Source organism: Oncorhynchus mykiss, chromosome 1 (genome assembly GCF_013265735.2).
Source record: "Oncorhynchus mykiss isolate Arlee chromosome 1, USDA_OmykA_1.1, whole genome shotgun sequence".
NCBI classification, from domain to species: Eukaryota; Metazoa; Chordata; class Actinopteri; order Salmoniformes; family Salmonidae; genus Oncorhynchus; species Oncorhynchus mykiss.
In genome coordinates this window covers 73,429,981-73,451,445 of record NC_048565.1, presented here as the reverse complement: position 1 = coordinate 73,451,445, position 21,465 = coordinate 73,429,981, and the positions used below count along the sequence as shown (strand labels likewise).

Genomic DNA, 21,465 nt, shown 5'->3' with positions numbered 1-21,465 from the left:
TCTCAAGTTGAGGGAGCATGCAATTGGCATGCTGACTGCAAGAATGTCCACCAGAGCTGTTGCCAGAAATTGAATGTTAATTTCACTACCATAAGCCGCCTCCAACGTTGTTTTAGAGAATTTGACAGTACGTCCAACCGGCCTCACAACCGCAGACCACGTGCATGGCGTCGTGTGGGCAAGCAGTTTGCTGATGTTAACGTTGTGAACAGAGTGCCCCATGGTGGCGGTGTGGTTATGGTATGGGCAGGCATAAACTACGGACAACGAACACAATTGGATTTTTCAATGGTAATTTGACTGCACAGATACCCTGACATCCTGAGGCCCATTGTCGTGCCATTCATCCGCCACCATCACCTCATGTTTCAGCATGCTAAAGCACGGCCCCATGTTGCAAGGATCTGTACACAATTCCTAGAAGCTTAAAATGTCCCAGTTTTTTCCATGGCCTGTATACTCACCAGACACCCTTTGAGCATATTTGGGATGCTCTGGATCGAAGTGTACAACAGCGTGTTCCAGTTCCCAGCAATATCCAGTAACTTCGCAGTCTTGAAGAGGAGTGGGACAACATTCTACAGGCAACAGCCTGATCAACTATGAGAAGGAGATGTGATGCGGTGCATGAGGCAAATGGTGGTCATACACCAGATACTAATTGGTTTTCTGATCCACGCCACTACCTTTTTTATTTAAGGTATCTGTGACCAACAGATGCATACATTATCTGTACTCCCAGTGTGAAATCCTTAGATCAGGGCCTAATGATATTATTTTATGTCCTTACATGAACTGTAACTCTATAACAGACCCCCCCCCCCCCACACACACACACACACACACAGTGCAGATGGTGTGAAATCACTTAAATCATAAAACATCATGAACTTCCATGATGCAATTCACTCCAAAGGCACCAGGAAGTCCATTATGACAAATGATCCACAGGGTAACCCTGAGATCTTAAAAGACATTGAAAAGCTTGTGTCTAAGAAAGGATGACATTGCATACATTTATTAGGGATGGGTGCTAAATTCCAATACATGCATACCGCCACGGTTCTTTAAATGTATATAAAGTGTTGACATTGCAAACACTTGTCTCCCTGCTGTTTTGTGTATTATATTTTTATTATTTTAGGATTTTAAAAAAAACTGACAATTACATAGGATGCCTTGTTCTGCATAATTTAAACAGTACGGAAAGGAATGGCAACGCTTTAGACATCACAGACTCATAACCCAGCCCCGCCCCCAACCCATTGCCTGCATGCAGCTTCCACTGCACAAAGGCCAAAGGTAATCGTCGTGTGAGACAGCTTGCAAAGAGCACGAGAAGCATTCACAGTAAAGGAGGATGAGGGAAGAGGTGTGGTGAAGGGGGTAGAAGAGAAGAGGGAGGGAGAGAAGACGGGAAAATAAACAAAGTGACTGCAGCACTGGCCTTGGTTTCGACAGGAGAAGGAGCAGCATAGTCCTCCTGATTGTTACTCTTTTCCATTGTCTATGACACCAAAAAGTTTGTTTACATATGTATGTATGTATGTATGTATGTGTATATATATAAACATTACAGCTACAGCACCTTCCCCCAACAACGTCAATACCTCGCGCATGGTACATGGCCGTGCCAAAGAAAAGAGTCCTAAAAACAATATATTGGTCAGAATATTATTTTTTTCTTTTAAAATTGGCATTTGACATGATGCTCTGCTGCCGTTTTGGGGGAAGCAGGGGAACAAAGGTTCTTCTTTTGAGTTCATATTCAAGTTTGCTCCTTTTTTTCTCTGGTGTACATATCTTTTTCTTCGTGTTCCTATAAAAAAAAGTAAGAGTTCACACTTTCGTGATCTGCGTGTGCTGCTCCTCATCAAAAGGTTCGTTTTCCGGATCAGAGTCAGTGGTGTCAGAATATCGATAATGGTCTGGCTCGTTGTCACTAACGTCTGGAGTGACAGATGTCGAAGTGCTCGCCTCGGAATTCGAAGAATCTTCCACGGTTTTCGTGAAATACAACTTCACCTAAAGGAGCGAGACAGGGAGAGAAAGGGGAAGCCATAATATCAGAACAAGGAACCTTGTCAAACAATAGAACTCAGCACTGCTGTCATTGAAAACCAATGTTTCAATTTCATCAGGATTCTAATAGCGTAAAGACCAATTGAGAGATTTACACAACAGATTTGCAGTACCTTCCTCATATTATTAATTGGCCCAGCGTTTCCTGGGTTAGGGTTTGGCCGGGGTAGGTCATCATTGTAAATAATAATTTGTTGTTAACTGACTTGCCTAGTTAAATAAAAGATTCCATTACAAACATTAGTTTAAATGGCTCACCTTGAAATTAGGTGAGAAGTAGCGGTTAGCTTTGTCTTTGTTGGCCTTGTCCAGGTCATTCTTGGTGAGCGCGAGGATGAGGTAGTCCCTGTCGCTGTCCCTGCCGCTGTCCCTGCGTTCGGAACTCTGCGGGGCCTGGGGAGGGGTGCCAATCGTGGACTGGTTCTGAACCCCGTCCACATCGTTCACCACCACCGACCCGTTCTCCACCTTCTCCATGCTCTCCTCCGGTGGCCCGGGGATGAAGAAGGTGTTAACCCAGAAGTGGAACATCTTATCCTGGATAGTGGAGAGGGAGAGGTACTAACTGTAATGGAGTATGTCTGACGATCATTGTGGTTATAGTTACCACGCTAATGCCGGCTTAGAAAAGCTACACATTTACAGTACATAAGTGTGAAAATCCTTATCAGCTATTTATAGTAACATGATTCAATACATTTCCAGGTAAGCTAGCCAATTATAACATCAGAGTGCGGTTTAACGTCATTACGACTATCATGTATGATACTATAAGGGACTCACATAAAACACCTTTTATGATAAAATACCAGGTAAACATTGGAGTGACACTGCAATTATGACAATAACTACAATGGGGCAGCAATTGAAAACCCCATAACAGCTGAAGCCAAGGAAACCCAGGGGGAAATTAGAGACACTCATGTGACAGGCGGAACTAACCAACCTTCTTCATCATTTTGTTTTGCTTGTGAAAGAACTCCACTTTGACGTCTCCACAGACGGGCAGCGGCTGGGGAAACTCAAATAACATGTGCTTTTCTTCCCTCCGCGTGTGAGCCGGGTTGGATGTGTGGATCTTGACTTTAAGTTGATACACCACAAACTGAGGATCTAAAAGGGGTGAGTGTTTCAGAGATATGGAGAGAGGTTGCAATGAAGGGTAATGGTGGTAGAGAGAACCAGACAAGACAGGATACAAGTCTTAGTAGTCTTGGAGTTGCCGCCATGACAGTTACAAAAGCAACCCCTAGTTGGGAGTTCTCTAAAACCGTGTTTTCCAATATAGGAGGAGAGAAGGAAAGAACCAGACCACAAAGGAGGATAGGGGGAAATAACCAGACCACAAATAGCACCCAAAAAGAACCAGAACTAAAGACATGGGACCCCATTCTGATGACTGTTGTGCTTTCTTCTATAACAATAGCCTTACATTTGTAAGAGTTTGAAACCTCTCATAAGGGGGTGGTTGGTTGGTCTTTGTATGCCTCCACATTGCAATGATGTTTTAATGCTACAACTCCTTTTTCTAGCCTTCACTAGAATAAGTTCTACCTTTTTAGTTCTTGTTGGAACTGGAGCCAAATGAACAGTATATGAGGGAAGGACATCAAAACGGATGAAAGGCTCATTTACCCCAATGCCAATTCCCTTTCTTGAAGCCCAGAGGGATCGGCTCGCTCCTGTTTTTAACGGTACTGTCCCCTTAGAGAGAGAGAAGGAGATTAACTCACAGCCTGGCTGGGCTGGCAAGCTGGGCCTTCAGAACACAGCAGGAACACTTCTAACAGTACATATATATGCTAGGATATCAATTATATACATACACAGCCACATATCTAAAAACAATGCTTTCAAATGGAGATATCAAGTTAAATCTAGTCCACAAGACTTGGGATACATGGTGCAATACATTAATAATTCACAGGAAAAAGAACATGTGGGAACTTCAGACTGTAGATATTCCAAGAACATCTCAATTGACCACCATAAATCCCAATGGTAGAAACCTGCATCTAGCCAATTTAATTCTTAACAATGTGTGATAATGTATTCACCAATGAGAACCGCCTTATATGCTAGCTAGTCTTATATGCTAGTCCATTGAAAAAGGAAAGTTCTCTCCAAATGAACTTCTCACCCAATACACTAGTGATGTGCGGGTTGACTCATAACCCACAGGACCCGCTTGGGCGGGTGGGTTATGGGTCATTAAATATTGTGTGGATGAAGGGCAGGTGGGTGGCGGGAGGATTAAATAAAGAGAAAATGCATAACAAATACATAAATGTATGCAATGTGCAATTTATATCTATAGTCTACATTGAGGTTTTCATTAATTATTTTGTATCTGGAATTAGTGCGTTGCCTAAGCCTAGGCTTTAGGGCCAAACACTGTAATTGCCAAATGCTTTTGGGAACTTGGGCAGAAAAGGTTCATGTCAATCGACTGAGGCAAAAAAGGATCATGTTAAGAGTTGAATTCAATAAGAGAAAAGCTGTGAAATGGAGAGTTGAAAATAAATTAAACAGAGGGCAAGAACAGTAGTCTAATGTTTGGGCAAGATTTGCGGAAGTGGTAGGATGATTGCAGTGCCGTCCGGCTATGTTGTGTGTGATGATTGTGAACCTCTATATACACTTGACAGTCACAAGACAGGGATATCAATATGGCACATCAAGGTAACTCTACTGTTCAGATGGGTTAAATTGAATAGTAGCCTAACTGAATCTGGAAAGATGCTTAGGGACCAGGAGGTTATACACTGTAGCTCTATAACCTCGCTCATAGCCTGATATAATATTAACAGGAGTGGAGAAATAGGATTGATTTATTTTAGCTTCCTGAGAGAATGGACACGACCATCTGTATATGTGCTGTCTTTATCAGCATCATAAAAGCTGATAATATTTCAACAGATTTACATTTCCTTAAAACCAGTCAAACCAATGTCATTAGGAAATGTTGTACTGAAAATCTTATTATTATTATTTTTTAGTTATTGCATTTTCTCCCCAGTACCTAAACATCGTTGTAGAGAAGCAGAGATGAAAGAGGAAACAGAAAGCAAACTTTACCGATGCCAACTAGATTGAATCATTCATTCTATCGATATATGACATTTTGTTGAGAAAGGGTTTATTTAGTCTAAGGGAAACAAGTAATGACAGAAGAGAAGCTGCATGTATCGATTTATAGACAAGTTGACTAACAAATAGCCTAACAAAATGTCGGAAATTATCAGACGAAACATGGACCTATCTAAAAAGACCTCTTCAAAAAATTGTTGTGCCATCTGACGGTACAGCGCATTTTCAATATTTGCGGGTTAGGGTCGAGTGCAGGCCTCAGATTTGGGGGGGTGAACAAACAGCTGATCTGCACATCACTACAATACACCTCAGTATTTAGCCAATACTTTAAAATGAGTGCGAACAAGTAACATGATGTTTTCTATCTAGGTCTTTGCAAATAGAGAACGTCAAACTCAGAATAGGGCCCTCTCTAGGGAGTGTTAAGAGGGAAAGAGAAGGGTTAGTTCAGAGCAGTTGAGCACATTCAAATGCTAGGTTAGAGCATCACAGATAATCCAAGGAGGAAAAAGGTGAAATATTGAGAAAAAACAAGAAGATAATCCGTGACTCAGGCACATTAAACCAGAAATCCATATTTCATATGACCAAAATGGAAAGATATTAAAATCATTGTTTCACAGAAGAGTTCAGCCAAGCAAATTACATGCAGTAGATGTACATGCATAGTCATTCACATTCTATTAGATGAAAAACATAGATCACTACATCTCTTGATTAAAGATCATAGGTGAAAATGTCTACTTGAGCTAGGAGTTGAAGTCTTTGTCTTTCTGAAAATCCCTGGACAACAATAAACGCAGTTATTATATTTGCTATCTGTAAGAGGTCATTGGTGACTTGTTATTTACACGTACTGAATTCCTCCTCTGAACTGCAGAGCATAAACATGTCACAATTTGGATAAAGCAGGTAGAAGCCAGCCTTGCTGAACGCAGCTGAGAATAGTGTCATCCATGCTCTCTTTCTCATCAATATCTAGCCATCTTTCTTAAAGAGTACAAGCAACTGATCAAGAGCTTCGTTGGCTTCAATGTAAAGTACATAATATGACTCTATGCTCTCACTACACAAGTTGACCTGCACCATTCTCTACTACCGTGGGTGGCCGTATACACACCATTTAAAGAGCTACATGCCTACACCCTGAGTCGGAGTTCAAGTTAAACATGAGTGACTCACTGCAGGTGCCTCCACTGAACATTGGTAGCGTCTCAAACACCATTTTGTGGAAGAGGAGAGCCACAGGCTTGTAGTCCAGCTTGTTTTTCAGCAGGTGGCTATAGTAGTACACGTAGCGCCGTTGGCTTGGGATCGTCACTCCCTGAAAAGGAAAGACAACAAAAACAGTCAATGATAGGGAATGACCGCAATTTAATAATTACCACAAAGAATAGGATATACAGATTGTGAAAAAGATGTCTTTGAAATCCTGTGTGGCTCAGTTGGTAGAGCATGGCGCTTGTAAGTACAAAAAAGTATGAAAATGTTTGCACTCACTACTGTAAATTGCTCTAGATAAGAGTGTCTGCTAAATGACTAAAATGTCAATGTAAAAATTTGATCACGGCAGGTCTATGACAAAACAGACGATCTAGGCCTAGTCTGCGTTTATTAAAAAATTCTCACACCGAGTACTAGCGTCTAGTGTCCACTAGGGATGGGCACGGTTAATTGAATATCCGAACTGACGTTATTATTCGTTTACTTGTGTTCATTTTTTGTGATTTTTTTTTTTTAGGCAAATTTTGACAAAAAAAATGAATTGACATTGGTTTGCTATTTTCCCCACTTTGAATAACAACTACAGGAGCACACCTAACAGAGTTCCCACAATAACTGACCCAGATGAATGTAAAACATGAATCAGAAAACCTTTTTGTAACAGAATCAGTTCTATCATGGCAAAAATTGGACTTCTCTTTCACTGTTGCTTTCAGCCAAAAAACAAGCAGAGAATAAAAAACAGCCTGTCCTCAGTTCTCTGCCATGTGCATTTGCGTCGTACTGATAAATCACTATCCGGATATCCGAACAAATAATAAAATGTCATATTATTTGAATAGTTAAATCATGTAAAATGCCCATCACTAGTCACCACCCCTGGCAAGTCACTGTCACTGACCTTCTTGTCCCTTGTCCGCACTTCCCCATAGAAGTCGAGTGCCTCCTGGGCGTCCTGGAACTTGCCACGGTGCAGGAGGTAGGCGCAGATCATCACCCCGGTGCGGCCTTTCCCTGCCTTGCAGTGGATGGCCGCCACATGATTGTCATCCTCGCTCAGCCACTGGTCGAGGTCTTCACAGAACGGCTTGATGAGCTCTAGCTGAGGCGGGTTGTGGTCTTCAAAGGGGTATTGTGCAACTGGCGGGTGGAGAGTTAGAGAGAAATATAAAGAGTAAGTTTCCTTTAAGCAACCTGGCTCTAAAAACATTTTGTTTGTGACGGCGTACCTCTGCAGTTAAATTTGGCAGCATCGTAGTGTCGTTCTGCACAACTGAAATAGGAAGGATATTAGGTCAGCAGTCATGAAGGAGCAATTCATTTGTCAACAAAACATTGATATTAGCATTTAAGTGTTTAGCGGTATACTTACAGATTGTAAATCTTATAATGGTTTTTATGTTTCGAGTCAAGAAACCTGTTGAGGTAAAAGGTAGTTACATTCAAAACATTCCGCAACTACAGAAATTGACAACATAATGCATCTAATGAGAATGTAAAACACCTCAGGATACTTTATCAACTTGGATTGTTTTGTTACTCACCGTACAACCTCGTCTATATTGTTTCTGTACACTCCTTCGAGTCGCTCTGCAGGAAAGCCCATAGCAATGATGTTTGGATAGATATCTGTGGTCACCATTGGGTCAAGGACACACAGATAGAAGAAAATCCTATACAGTGCATTTGGAAAGTTTTCAGACACCTTTCCGTTTTCAACATTTTTTTATGTTACAGCCTTATTATGAAATGTATTAACTATTTTTTCCCCTCATCAATCTACACACAGTACCCCATAATGACAAAGCAAAAACTGGTTTAGACATTTTTGCAAATGTATTACAAATAAAAAACAGATACTTTATTTACATAAGAATTCAGACCCTTTGCTATGAGACTCGAAATTGAGCTCAGGTGCTTCTTGTTTCCATTGATAATCCTTGAGCTGTTTCTACAACTTGATTGGAGTCCACATGTGGTAAATTCAATTGATTGGACATGATTTGGATAGGATCAGTTCTGTCTACATAAGGTCCCACAGTTGACCATGCATCTCAGTGCAAAAACCAAGCCATGAAGTCAAAGGAAATGTCCGTAGAGCTCAGAGACAAGATTGTGTTAAGGCACAGATCTGGGGAAGTGTACCAAACCATTTCTGCAGCACTGCATCTCAGTGCAAGAGGCGTCACTGCAGTCCCTGGTTCGAATCCAGGCTGCATCACATCCGGCCGTGATTGGTAGTCCCATAGGGCAGCGCACAATTGGCCCAGCGATGTCCGGGTTTGGCTGTGGTAGGCCGTTATTGTAAATAAGAATTTGTTGTTAACTGACTTGCCTAGTTAAATAAAAAATAACAAAAATGCTGTGGGTGTGTTTATCAGCGGCAGGGAGACTAGTCAGGATCGAGGGATAGATGAACCGAGCAAAGTACAGAGAGATCCTTGATGAAATCCTGCTCCAGAGCACTCAGGACCTCAGACTGGGGTAAAGGTTCACTTTCCATCAGGACAACAACCCTAAGCACACAGCCAAGACAAGGCAGGAGTGGCTTCATGACAAGTCTCTGAATGTCCCTGAGTGGCCCGGACTTGAACCCGATCGAACATCTCTGGAGAGACCTGAAAATAACTGTGCAGCAACGTTCTCCATTCAACCTGCCAGAGCTTGGGAGGATCTGCAGAGAAGAATGGGAGAAACTCCCCAAATACAGATGTGCCAAGCTTGTAGCGTCATACCTAAGAAGACTTGAGTCTGTAATTGCTGCCAAAGGTGCTTCAACAAAGTAAATGATCTTAATACTTATGTAAATGTAATATTTCAGTTTACTTATGTTTATTTATTTTTTTATTATAAATTTGATCCCAAAAAATATAAAAGCATGTTTTTGCTTTGTCATTATGGGGTATTATGTGTAGATTGATGAGGAGGGAAAAAAATGTAATCCATTTGAGAATAAGGCTGTAACAAAATGTGGGAAAAGTCAAAGGGTCTGAATACTTTTGGAATGCACTGTATAGCTCATACAATACCAAAACCTCTAGCTTACAACGTAATCCTATCACAAAAGGTCTGAAGAAATATCATCATGACGTTTGTATCACCATGTGGGTGTCATTGTGCAGTAATGAACAGAAAGGGAAAGTACAGTGCTGGGCAGAAGGGTTGTGATCAGTAGAATAACAGATGGTGTTGGCTGTGTGAGGGCGAGAGAGAGGCCGAGAGGACCGGAGCACTCCTAATCAAGCGGGGCCCACATGTGGGTGCACTAGGAGAATTTACACAGCTTGACCTGCATGTATTTATAGAGCCCTAGTTATATTGAGATCGTCGCAGATGTTGGGCTTAATTTTCCTGCAGCCCCAGCCGAATCACATGGAATATTTAACAGATCAAATGTAAGAGTAATGAGGACCCTGCCTTGACGGACAAGAAAAGTATCTTGTTGGGATAAATGACAATTGGTTATGGGGTTCACGGGGAGGAACAGTGGAGCAGTGAAACACGCTGATGGGGTGACTTCAGCGACGAACAGGGCTCCAGGGTGGTTACATTTTGCCACCCTTTGACTTGAATTGTCAAGTTCAATTTTTAATTGGTCACATTGGCGCAAGCTCCAAATTCTATCTGGTTACTTCATTCAAAACATTCTGTTATGGGGTGGCTGAAATCATGACTTGGTCAAACTAGCATAAAGCAGTGTCCCCCCCCCCCCGGTGCACGTTTTGTTTTTGCCCAAGCACTACATAGCAGATTCAAATAATCAAAGATTGATGAGTTGACTATTTGAATCAGCTGTGAAGTGCTTGGGCAAAAACCAAAATGTACACCCAGGGGGGTCCCAGGACAGAGTTTTGGAAACCCTGGCCTAAAGTGCATGAAAGTGCTTGCCTGTGCCCATTTTTCCTGCAGGCTCTGAGTAGGCTAGTGGCTGAGAAAAAATGTGTTGTAATAGCAACCTTTACAAAATATTTGTTTTTCTCCAAAAGCAACTACTGTTGTGACTGTTGGAGAGAAGAGGTTCTCAGCTTTCTGTATTACATTTATTTCTCAACTCTCAATATTGACTGTCTGAGTGCCGTTTTTTAAACAAAAGTATCTGGTAGGCTATGGGCTTTGAGATATGCGGAACGGGGGAGCACGCATCTGCCATTTACAGTGATTACATAGGCCTAGACATCATTGGGAATGCTACAAAGTTATTACATTTGCTGTTAGATTAACCAATTACATGGCTTACTAGCAACATATTATATTCCTCAACCTAGCTAATGCATTTGGAGTTTCCACTTCCTCAGTTGGCAAATTAGCCCTAAAGGAATTAGCCTATTTGTAGCTATTTGTGATAGCCTATTTGTAGCCACACAAAATATGTATGCAAATTTATTGAACTAAAGACATAGCAATTCTGGATCCCTATTTTTAGAGTAAAATATAGCAACAGGCTAATTGTAACCCCAAAATTCATTACAATCACTGGTTTAGGCTGCACATCAAAATATCTTGAATAATACCATCTCAATGGCACTGTGTACGACTTAAGATGATTGCAAAAACATTTCTATTGACCAACCATTTTGCTAAACCCACACACTCATTAAGTGCAAAATGAAGCTGTTACTTTCAGCTGCATATTGAAAATGTTCTAGTGCATCTGCGTTTTTTTGAAAGATACTTTAAACTACTAAACTCATTTCTGTCTCTGGAGGACAAATGTCAACCATATTATGTGCGATCATGTCCATATCAACTTCAATGTCATATCTCAAAACATTATTGAATTGATTGCACATCATCTCCACTTCTATCTGTAACTGACATTCTGAAGCCTGTCTGCCTACATAAGCCGTGGGATTTTGCACTTTAACCACTGACGAAAGGTCACCCTTTTGTACGTTTCCTGTGTCACCGTGTCAGAAATAGAATGGCAAACAGCTCCAATTTAATGTCTGTTTTTTTGGAGCAAATCATTTTAAAACTAGTCTCCAAGATTTGACACACCACTGACGACTCTGGTGAGAAAGGTGAAGACTTGACTCCCTTGAACTGCCTCTAATTTCTGCATAATGCATGCACACAAACACACAGTACAATGGCAGTATCTGTGGATGTGATGAACACATTTGCCAAGATCCAATGTAACTTGACCAAAATTTGAATGAAACTAGCAAGAATATGATGCCCTATGTCAGATAGGCGTAGTATCTACCAAATTCCAGCTATGGCATTAAAATTCAAGAGGAACACAATACATTGCATTAATTCAATAAAACACAGCAGAGATTTTATTATAGTATTTGCATAATGCCAAGCTACTTGCCTGTGGCCTTCAGCATATGAGCCTGTCTATAACATAGAGGAACATAATCATTTCCATTAATGCCTCAAAGACCTAATTAGGAACCAAATGCAGGCCGTTCTATACCACATAATGGGCTACAACCTCCACCTCTGCCTTTGGTCCTACTGGCAAAATCATTCCACTCAGACTATTTTAAGTGTTTTTAAAAAGCTCCAGAGCTCCTAGAGGAGCTACAGCCCAGGGCACGGGGGGCTCGGAATTCTGCAGCTGGGAGGAAACGCACATACAGGACCCCCGACGGAAGCTCCTCTAAAAACCGGACATTTCAGGAACGCCTTTTCTCTCTGGCGTTTTCAGCTGTCCTGCCACAGCTCTGTGCTCTAGCTAACTCCACGGCTGGGCAACAGAAAAAAAAGAGAGTAGAGGGGGAGAGAGTTGAAAAGGGAAAATGTGAGGAGCAGGCAGAGAGCGAATGATATGGGAAGGGTGGATAAGAGTAGAGAGAATGTGGGGAAGAGGGCAGGTGGTTGGTTGGGGATGGGGACTCTATTATAAGGATTATTCCCAGAACCCTGATACTGTATTATAGGGATATAAACGGTTAACTGTTAATCGGTTAGCTGTCGAAAACACATTTGACCAGTCATGCTTATCGGTCTTTATGTTAATTTGCATAACTTAGTGGAATTAAATTGGCACGTGTGTATTTCTGTTAGTCGTCATGCATCTTATTTATTATCCAGGCTGTATCACATCCGGACGTGATTGGGAGTCACATAGGGCGGTGCACAATTGGCCCAGCATCATCCGGGTTCGGCCGTCATTGTAAATAAGAATTTGCTCTTAACTGACTTGCCTAGTTAAATAAAAGGATAAATTATTTATCACACATGCACAGCATACAGAGCCTAGTTTGAGGAGCGGAATGTCCCATCACCTGTCAGACAACACGAGAGCAGACCCTTTAAAAAAGCTGCTATTGGAATTAAATATGCTTTTATAAATAAACCCAGTCATTGTGCAACAAATAATTCTAAATGCAATGGCGTCAAACAGTTTTGATGGCCATAATTAAAAATAGCTACTATTTATATATCTCAATCTCAACTCTCAATTCAAGTGCGCCTCCTATTCGCATGTATAGGCTATAGTCAACGGTAGGCAGGCTATCAGCTCGTCACCCACCACATTGCAATGTGATCTTAAGGCAGTATCATTGCTTGAAACCTGAACATTTTACTTAACTTGAAATAATGTGGAACGTCTTACCTTGCTTCAAATTAGCCTAGCCAAAATCCAACCATAGAAACATGGATGCAATTATTTTATAAATACTTCCTCATGCCATTAAGCAGCATTTCTCTCCTGTTCTATTGGTTTTCACAACTTTCTTTCATTGTCCAGAAGCCAAAGGCACAATCATAGTCATATTAGCAACCCATCCTAGTTGTTGCTATTAGATTCTCCCTCTTTCTAAGTTTCTAATGGAGACGTTCATCTACGTCACAAATGGAACCGCTCGCATTAGGTGCGTTGCTTAGAACAGTGTTCACACAAATTACATTTTGGTAAATGTATTAAAAATAAAATATTATTACCTGCTTCACTACAGCTGTTGAACGTTCAATAATAGCCATTTGACTGTAAAACGGAGGGCTTGCTATTGTTGCACATTTTCATTAAGCTCGTAATGAAATATGTCAGTTCCTTGTATGCATGCATAGTATTTTCTGTTGGTCACGTTATTTTCCTGTTTGGATGTTATTTTTTCTACAGTTTGACTGGTTAACTGAAATGTCCATCCCTACCGCATTACATAACTGCAAAGAGCTCATATTGTTTTAAGACACCATGCCAAATCCGATAAAAAAAAGTTTGCGTCCACAAGTGCCTGAATTTAGATCAGCAGAGAGGGGACTCACACTGACTGGCTGTTGCTCATCAACAGAGGAATTACTGGGGTTGAATGACCCTCGCGTCTATCTCACAAGCAGAAAACCCCACAGAAACGGACAAATCTGATATCAATATCTCAATAACAGCATCTTTACACAATCAGCCTGTTATCCATTCATCTGTGGTTTCTTCTACTGAATGGGTGCAGGGAATAAACTGAGTTGAATTGACATAAATGCCTTTCTCCAGTGAGTGGTGTCCATTCAAAACAGAATAGTGGCATTTGACACTTTCAATGAGGGGTAAGCTTAATGCTCAGACAGTGACCAGTTTTCCTATTAGTCACATGTAAGTATCAATTTTAAAACAAGATAGAAAAGTAAAGCAAAACCCCCTTAACCTGTGCCGCAACTTACATCAATATGGTCTCTACATTATAATACTGTATAGCCTGCACAACCAGTGGATTCAAACAGACTGTGGGACAAGTCGTTTTGATTTGCTCAGGCCCACAAGTAACTGTACAAATGCCTCACTAAACCGTCAAAGGTATTGCCATTAGGGTGAACACCATCCTACCACACCATAGATAAAAAGGACTATACAGGCCATTAGAGTCCCTAGATTTTTTGCAAAGTGCACAAAAAACTGCTCCAAATAAACATTGTGCACATAATCCATGTCAGAGAAAACTATACAATTAACACAATCCCTGTGTCCACTCTTCCCACTATCTCTCCTCCAAACCCATACAGTGCACTCCCTTAAACGTGTCTTCAATATCAGGGCCAGGTATGAGATGTTCTGCAGCAAGGGACTACCATTCTCACCACCAGCATATTAACAAAATTAACAAAATCAGTATAGGCCTAGATCACTTATGTCACTTGACAGAATACATGAGGATGTTCTGAAGTTAACCTCAATAAATTAACAAAATCCAATCATGCAGATTCCATTTGGACTTTATTAGCATTAGATCTTCTTAATTTAAGAATTTTCAGGAAGTGGTGCATCAGTGTGAATGTTATTTGTAAAAAGTATAGTGATTCATTGAAAAGCTAGACATTGAAAATTGGCATATTGAATTAATAATTTGCATAAAGATAACATGAACTGAATTGAGGCTCTTTCGGCAGTAGCACGTTTTCAAATGTTTTCTATCCAAGGTTGCCAGATATGTTCCCTATACCCTAAGGGAACCTAATTTAGATCACGTTTGACAGCTAACTAGCAGCACATGCTGCATGATTGCCAAATTCATGAGAACATATTTAGTTTCTCAATCTGGTTAACAGTGCTTTTCGAAAGGTGCATTGCACCGTCTTAAACATTCAAATCGATTGCTTCCCAACATGTCCAATGATTAAATCTGTGATACATTGGCCTTTGGGCCAACATCCCAGAACTGTCAGGCTGCGTTTACACAAGCAGCCAAATTCAGATATATTGCCCATAATTGGGTAAAAGATCAGAATTGGGCAGCTTATGTAAACGCAGTCTCTGTGTTCGCAAACCAAGTTTGCGGTTGATTAGCTGGCCAATAGGTTAGATAGTTTGCTAGGTAGCTAGAAATATGCCTCATGTCATCTATATTTCATCTAAGAGAAGAAAACATTGTTACAGCAGCCAACCAGCTTCCCTGCACTGTCAAATAAGTCAAGTTTTACTGTAGCAAGCAAACCAAATGTTAGTTTACATTACGGACGGTTGGCTAACATCAGTGGTGGAAAAGGTACCCAATTGTCATACTTGAGTAATTTTCTATCAAAGATATCATTACTTTTACTCAAGTAAAAGTGAAAGTCACCCAGTGAAATACTACTTGAGTAAAAGTCTAAAAGTATTTGATTTTAAAGATACTTAAGTATCAAAAGCAAATGTAATTACTAAAATATACTATTATATATATATATATATAGTATTCAAAGTAAAGTATAAAATATTTCAAATTCCCTACATTAAACAAAACTAGATGGCACAATTCTTGTTTTTTAATTTAGGGATTACAAGGGGCACACTCCAACACCTAGACATAATTTACAAAATAAGCAGTGTTTAGTGAGTCTGCCAGATCAGAGGCAATAGGGATGACCAGGGATGTTCTCTTGATAAGTGAATGAATTGTACTATTTTCCTGTCCTGCTAGCCATTCCCAATTTAAGAAGTACTTTTCGGTGTCAGGGAAAATGTATGGAGTAAAAAGGATATTATTTTCTTTAGGAATGTACTGAGGTAAAAGTTATCAAAAATATTAATAGTAAAGTACAGATATCCCAAAAACTACTTAAGTAGTACTTTCAAGTATTTTTTACAGTGCTTTACACCACTGGCTAACATTAGCTATCTAGTAGCAAAGTAGTCATACCTATATTGACAATTTGTAGCCAACAAAGTTGAGTAATAATGACTGGCTGCTAACCTGAACCTAGCTAGCAAGCTAAATTGGTAAAATAATGTGTTGGCTAATGTTACTCGTAACACAACTTACAGTGCCTTCAGAAAGTATTTATACTCCTTGACTTATTCCACATTTTGCTGTGTTACAGCCCAAATTCAAAATGTATCAAATTGATTTTTTTCATTACACAATTTCCTATAATGACAAAGTGAAAACATGTTTTTAGAAATGTTTGCAAACAAATTGAAAATAAAATACAGAAATCTAATTTACATAACTATTCACACCCACTCAATACATGTTAGTATCACCTTTGACAGCGATTATAGTTGTGTCTTTCTGGGTACGTTTCTAAGAGCTTTGAACACCTGGATTGTACAATATTTGCACATTCGTTTAAAAATTCTTCAAGCTCTGTCAAGTTGGTTGTTGATCATTGCTAGACAGTCATTTTCAAGTCTTGCTAAAGATTTAAGCCGATTTACATCAAAACTAACTAGGCCACTCAGGAACATTCAACGTTGTCTTGGCAAGCAACTCCAATATTCAGTTGGCCTTGCGTTTTAGGTTATTGTTCTGCTGAAAGGTGAACTTGTCCCGGTGTCTGTTGGGAAGCAGACAACCAGGTTTTCCTAAGATTTTGCCTGTGCTAATGTGTTGTTCACCCCAAACGTAACACTTTGTATTCAGGACATAGTTCATTTCTTTGCCACATTTTTGGAATATTTAACATTTGCTTTTTTATTTGTACCCATCTACCAATAGATGTCCTTCGCAAGGCATTGTAAAACCTCCCTGGCCTCTGTGGTGGAATCTTTTTGAAATTCACTGGGTGACTTACAGATAATTGTATGTGTGGGGTACAGCGAGGAGGTTGTCATAAAAAATAAAAAAATTGTGCACAGAGGGAGTCCTTACAACTTATGTGACTTAAGCAAACGTTTACACCTGAACTTATTTAGGCTTGCCATAACAAAGGGGTTGAATACTTGACTCAAAGACACTTCAGCTTTTCATGTTTTATTAATTTGTAAACATAATTCCACTTTGACATGGGGTATTTTTCGTGTAGGCCAGTGACAATCACAATGCAATACATTTTAAATTCAAGCTGTAACAAAATGTTGAAAAAGTCGAGGGCTGTGAATACTTTGAAGGCACTGTACCTGATAATGACAACTAGCTAGGTAGTTACTGGATGTCATACATACTTGATTCAGACATTTCTGCGTGCTCATTTGACAGATCCACCATATTTCAAACATGCTTTCCGGCTTATCAAAAACAGCCAGTTACCTTAACTAGCTAACGTTAGCTAGCAAGCAATCATCGCTATTGAATTGATACAATATGCATACTCACGTGACTAGTTTACTGTATGATAAACTAACGTTAGTTATTTAAGAAAAGGATACACGTTAAATCCAAGTCGAACCCATCCTCTTGGAATCTCCTTTTGTTCCGGCTGACCATTAATTTTATCTTCGAAGCCATTGTAGCTAACTTAGTGACAGGAGTCTATTTATGAAAAAGTATCGTTGCTTTCGCTTGATTTGCCTCTCGCTCGCCCTTTGCGCTTTTGATTTTGCAGCTCCTTTCTCGCAATGACAAGCTAGCAAAGCTAGCAGTGGTAGTCGTTGTGAGTAGGATTAACTAGCTAACTAGAATGTCTTCTCTGGATCATAAAGACGGGCCTTGCTCTGCTCCTCCACGCAGGCCCAACTTTCCCAATCCTGGAATTTGTTTTCAAATCCCCCCTGAAAAATACATACAATTCTCCTCCCGCCTAACCGTATGGTATAAGAGACGGTCCGAACCTCTTGATCTACAGTAGCCGCCGTGATTGACCGGACAGCGAGGAGAGAAAACTCTCCGGCGCTCGAATTTGAAGAATAATGTTACTCTCGGAAAGGACAGCAACAGTATCCACTCGTAGCTAACGTTAGCAAGCTACAGTATAGTAACTAGCTAGCTAACGTTACCCCCTTTTTTTAATCAAAAAACCTCCTAGCGAATCAACATCGTCGTGAATTATTTGCTAAACTACACCGGGAAAAAGTGACAGGCTCCACCGTGCATTTATATTGTCTATACAGGGATCAAATATGAGCACAGATTCGTCTGACAGATAGCTATGTCCTGGGGACCATCTTTTCGCGTTTCTCTCCAGCTGAATTCTCAAGCTTCCATCATGGCTTCCAACGGAGGAAGAAAATGTAGAGCAGGCTAGGTTTTTAAAATAAATATCCTACCGCCGCAAATATATAGTTCTAGAGCGAAATCAAAAACACTTTCTTCCTATCAAATAAATAATTGTTGATTCTCAGAATAGCTATTTATTTGCATAAGTTTTATATCGTAGTCAGTGTATTGTCAATTTACGTTTTTTGTAGTCGGCTAGTTCTTTTGTTGGCAGCGGAAGGACACAATCAGAGCGCATGCAAGTCTCTGTCAATGTGATCACGTGTTTTTTGTAATTAGGGAAGTTTCCAACATAATGTCACTTTTTTCGGTTTAAATTGGGTTATGCTATTTAAGTGTGACTGACAAGCATATCTGTTCATGTCATCATATAAAACAATTGAGAGAAGTCAGATACACCATTTTAGTATATTATAGCTAATGTCCTAGTTTACCTTATTGAATGTATCTATGGGGTCCATTAATTGACTCTGAGACCACCAATTACCCGTGTGTGTGTGTGTGTGTGTGTGTGTGTGTGTGAGTGAGTGAGTGAGTGAGTGAGTGAGTGTGTGTGTGTGTGTGTGTGTGTGTGTGTGTGTGAGACAAAGGTGGGATGTAGAGGTGGGGGTGTCTGTCAAACATTCCTTAGGCACAAAACACACCAAACATGATCTGTAAAATTCAAAGGCTCAGACCAACTCTCCCTGCCTGAAGCTTGGGATGAAAGGCCATTTGTTTGTAGTAAAACACTTCTGAAGCCTAGGACTTAAGGGGAAACATCCACTTCCACTCAGTGTCATGAAAAGACCAGTAGAGTGCAATTGTCTTTCTCCCCAAGACATGTTGTCACTCACCATGTGTCTTGATTTGACTGGATCAAATGGAACATACTGTTTTGTTGTTGATGACTCATATTTGATGTTTCTACTTTTTTAGACTGGGTTTGGTACACATTTTGGTGTTGACCTAGAAAAAAATGGTGCCTATGAATTGAAGCATCTCCTCTTCTGAGATATCTTCTGCCCAGGCATACGTTTCATATGTTGCATACTGCCCAAACAGATCCACAGATGACGCAATCTCTATTGCACTCCACATTGCCCATTTCCACCTGGACACGATGAACACCTACACTCCCTAGTCCTTGCCAATGACGAGCATATCCATAACATGATGCAGCCATCACCATGCTTGAAAATATGAAGAGTGGTATTCAAAATTTTACTTTGACATTGTGGGATATTGTGTGTAGATCAGTGGCACAACATCTTAATTTAATCCATTTTAAATTCAGGCTGTAATGTGGAAAAAGTAAAGGGGTGTGAATACTTTCTGAAGGCCACTGTATGGGAGAATGCTGTTAATTGACTACAGCTCAACATTCAACTACATAGTGCCCTCAAAAGCTCATCACCAAGCTAAGGACCTTGGGACTGAACACATCCCTCTGCAACTGGATCCTTGACTTCCTGATGGGCCGCCCCCAGGTGGTAAGCGTAGGCATCAACACATCCGCCACGCTGACACTCAACATGGGGGTCCTCAGGGGTGCATGCTTAGTACCCACCTGTACTCCCTGTTCACCTACGACTGCGTGGCCGCGCACGGCTCCAACACCATTAAGTTTGCCGATTACACAACAGTGGTAGGCCTTATCACAGACTACGAGACAGCCTATAGGGAGGAGGTCAGAGACCTGGCAGTGTGGTGCCAGGACAACAACCTCTCTCTCAACAGCAGTAAGAAAAAGGAGCTGATTGTGGACTACAGGGAACAGAAGGCCGAGCACGCCCCCATTCACATCGACGGGGCTGTAGTGGAGCGGGTCGAGAGCTTCAAGTTCCTCAGTGTCCACATCACTAAGGATCTATCATGGTCCACACTTACCAACATAGTCGTGAAGAGGGCACAACAATACCTTCCTCCCCCTCAGGAGGCTGAACAGATTTGTCAAGAGCCCTCAGACCCTCAAAAAGTTTTACAGCTGCACCATTGAGAGCATCTTGACAGGTTGATCACTGCTTGGTATGGCAACTGCTTGCCATCCAACCGCAAGGCGCTACAGAGTGTGTACGGCCCAGTATATATCACTGGGGCCAAGCTCACTGCCATCGAGGACCTCTATACCAGGCGGTGTCAGAGGAAGGCCCAAATAATTGTCAAAGACTCCAGCCACCCAAGTCATAGACTGCTACTGCATGGCAAGCGGTACCGATGCACCAAGTCTGGAACAAATAAGACCCTGAACAGTTTCTACCCACAAGCCATAAGACCGCAAAATAGTCCACCAAATAGTTACCCGGACTATAACCAAATAGGCTCCCGAGTTTGAGCTCGGTTTTAGCATAACTGGCCGTGATCGTGAGTCCCCATAGGGCGGCGCACAATTGGCCCAGTGTCGTCTGGGTTAGGGAAAGGTTATCCGGGGTAGGCCGTCATTGTAAAATAACAATTTGTTCCTAACTGACTTGCCAAGTTACTTTTTGCACCAACTTTTTTGACTCGTGACATATGCTGCTGCTACTGCTATCTGTCACTTTACTCCTAGTTATATGTACATATCTACCTCAATTACCTTGTTCGGCGGAACATCAAATCGGTACTGTTAGTCCGTGTATATAACCAAGATATCATTACTTATTGTGTATTTATTACCACTTTTCTATTATATCTTTATTTTCTTTCCTGTTGCTTACGAACCATGTGACAAATACAATTAGGCTTGATTTGATTGTTAGGTTGTGGTGGCTGTTTAAAGAAAACTGAACCATGGATTACAGTTTCTCCTGGCCCATAAGACTACTTTAAGGGTGAGGAAACATTAACATCAAGTTGCATAATAGTAAACTACGCCTCTTAGATTTGGAAACTGATGTGAAATTAATTTACATAATTAGATGGCAGTGTGTATTTTTGGCCCCCAGAGACTTTGCCTCCCTCATGTGTCCCTCAGTCTTCTCCTCTTGGCCATTCGGCACTGAGTAATATGGCACCTCTTCGTCAGCAAAGGCAAAGCTTGGCTTCTCCTCTTGGCCTTTCGGACCCAATTTTCCCACAGGATGAAGCCAACCCTATCCGTCCGCTTGGTGTAGAACGCCTTGACAAATTCGTCAAGAATTTCCCCACCTTTGACCCCGTTCCAGGTCAGCCAAACAATACTGAGACGTTCCTAGCTGACATAGAGGATGCATTGGATGGCTACCCGAAAGCTACGGGTTCTGACAGGGTTTACTTGTTGAAGCAAACGTCAAATAGACACGTGATGAGGTTCATTCGTCTACAATAG

At 40.9% G+C, this 21,465-nt stretch overlaps 1 protein-coding gene across 2 annotated transcripts; it reads right to left on the bottom strand.

The window, feature by feature from the left end:
- Window positions 1-990: 990 nt before the first annotated feature.
- LOC110528986 (phosphatidylinositol 3,4,5-trisphosphate 3-phosphatase and dual-specificity protein phosphatase PTEN) lies at window positions 991-18,393 on the bottom strand. 2 transcript variants are annotated; one of them, XM_021611148.2, is made up of 10 exons: window positions 17,411-18,391; window positions 7,944-8,028; window positions 7,772-7,816; window positions 7,629-7,672; window positions 7,301-7,539; window positions 6,358-6,499; window positions 3,718-3,786; window positions 3,029-3,195; window positions 2,341-2,619; window positions 991-2,025 (listed from the first exon to the last, which is right to left on the bottom strand). In XM_021611148.2, the coding sequence occupies exons 1-10, from the start codon at window positions 17,487-17,489 to the stop codon at window positions 1,840-1,842; spliced, it is 1,335 nt and encodes a 444-aa protein (XP_021466823.1). In that variant the 5' UTR covers window positions 17,490-18,391; the 3' UTR covers window positions 991-1,839. The 2 variants fall into 2 exon arrangements, with proteins under 2 accessions (XP_021466823.1, XP_021466828.1); XM_021611153.2 differs by lacking the exon at window positions 3,718-3,786 and having other exon boundaries at window positions 17,411-18,393.
- Between the last annotated feature and the right edge of the window lie 3,072 nt (window positions 18,394-21,465).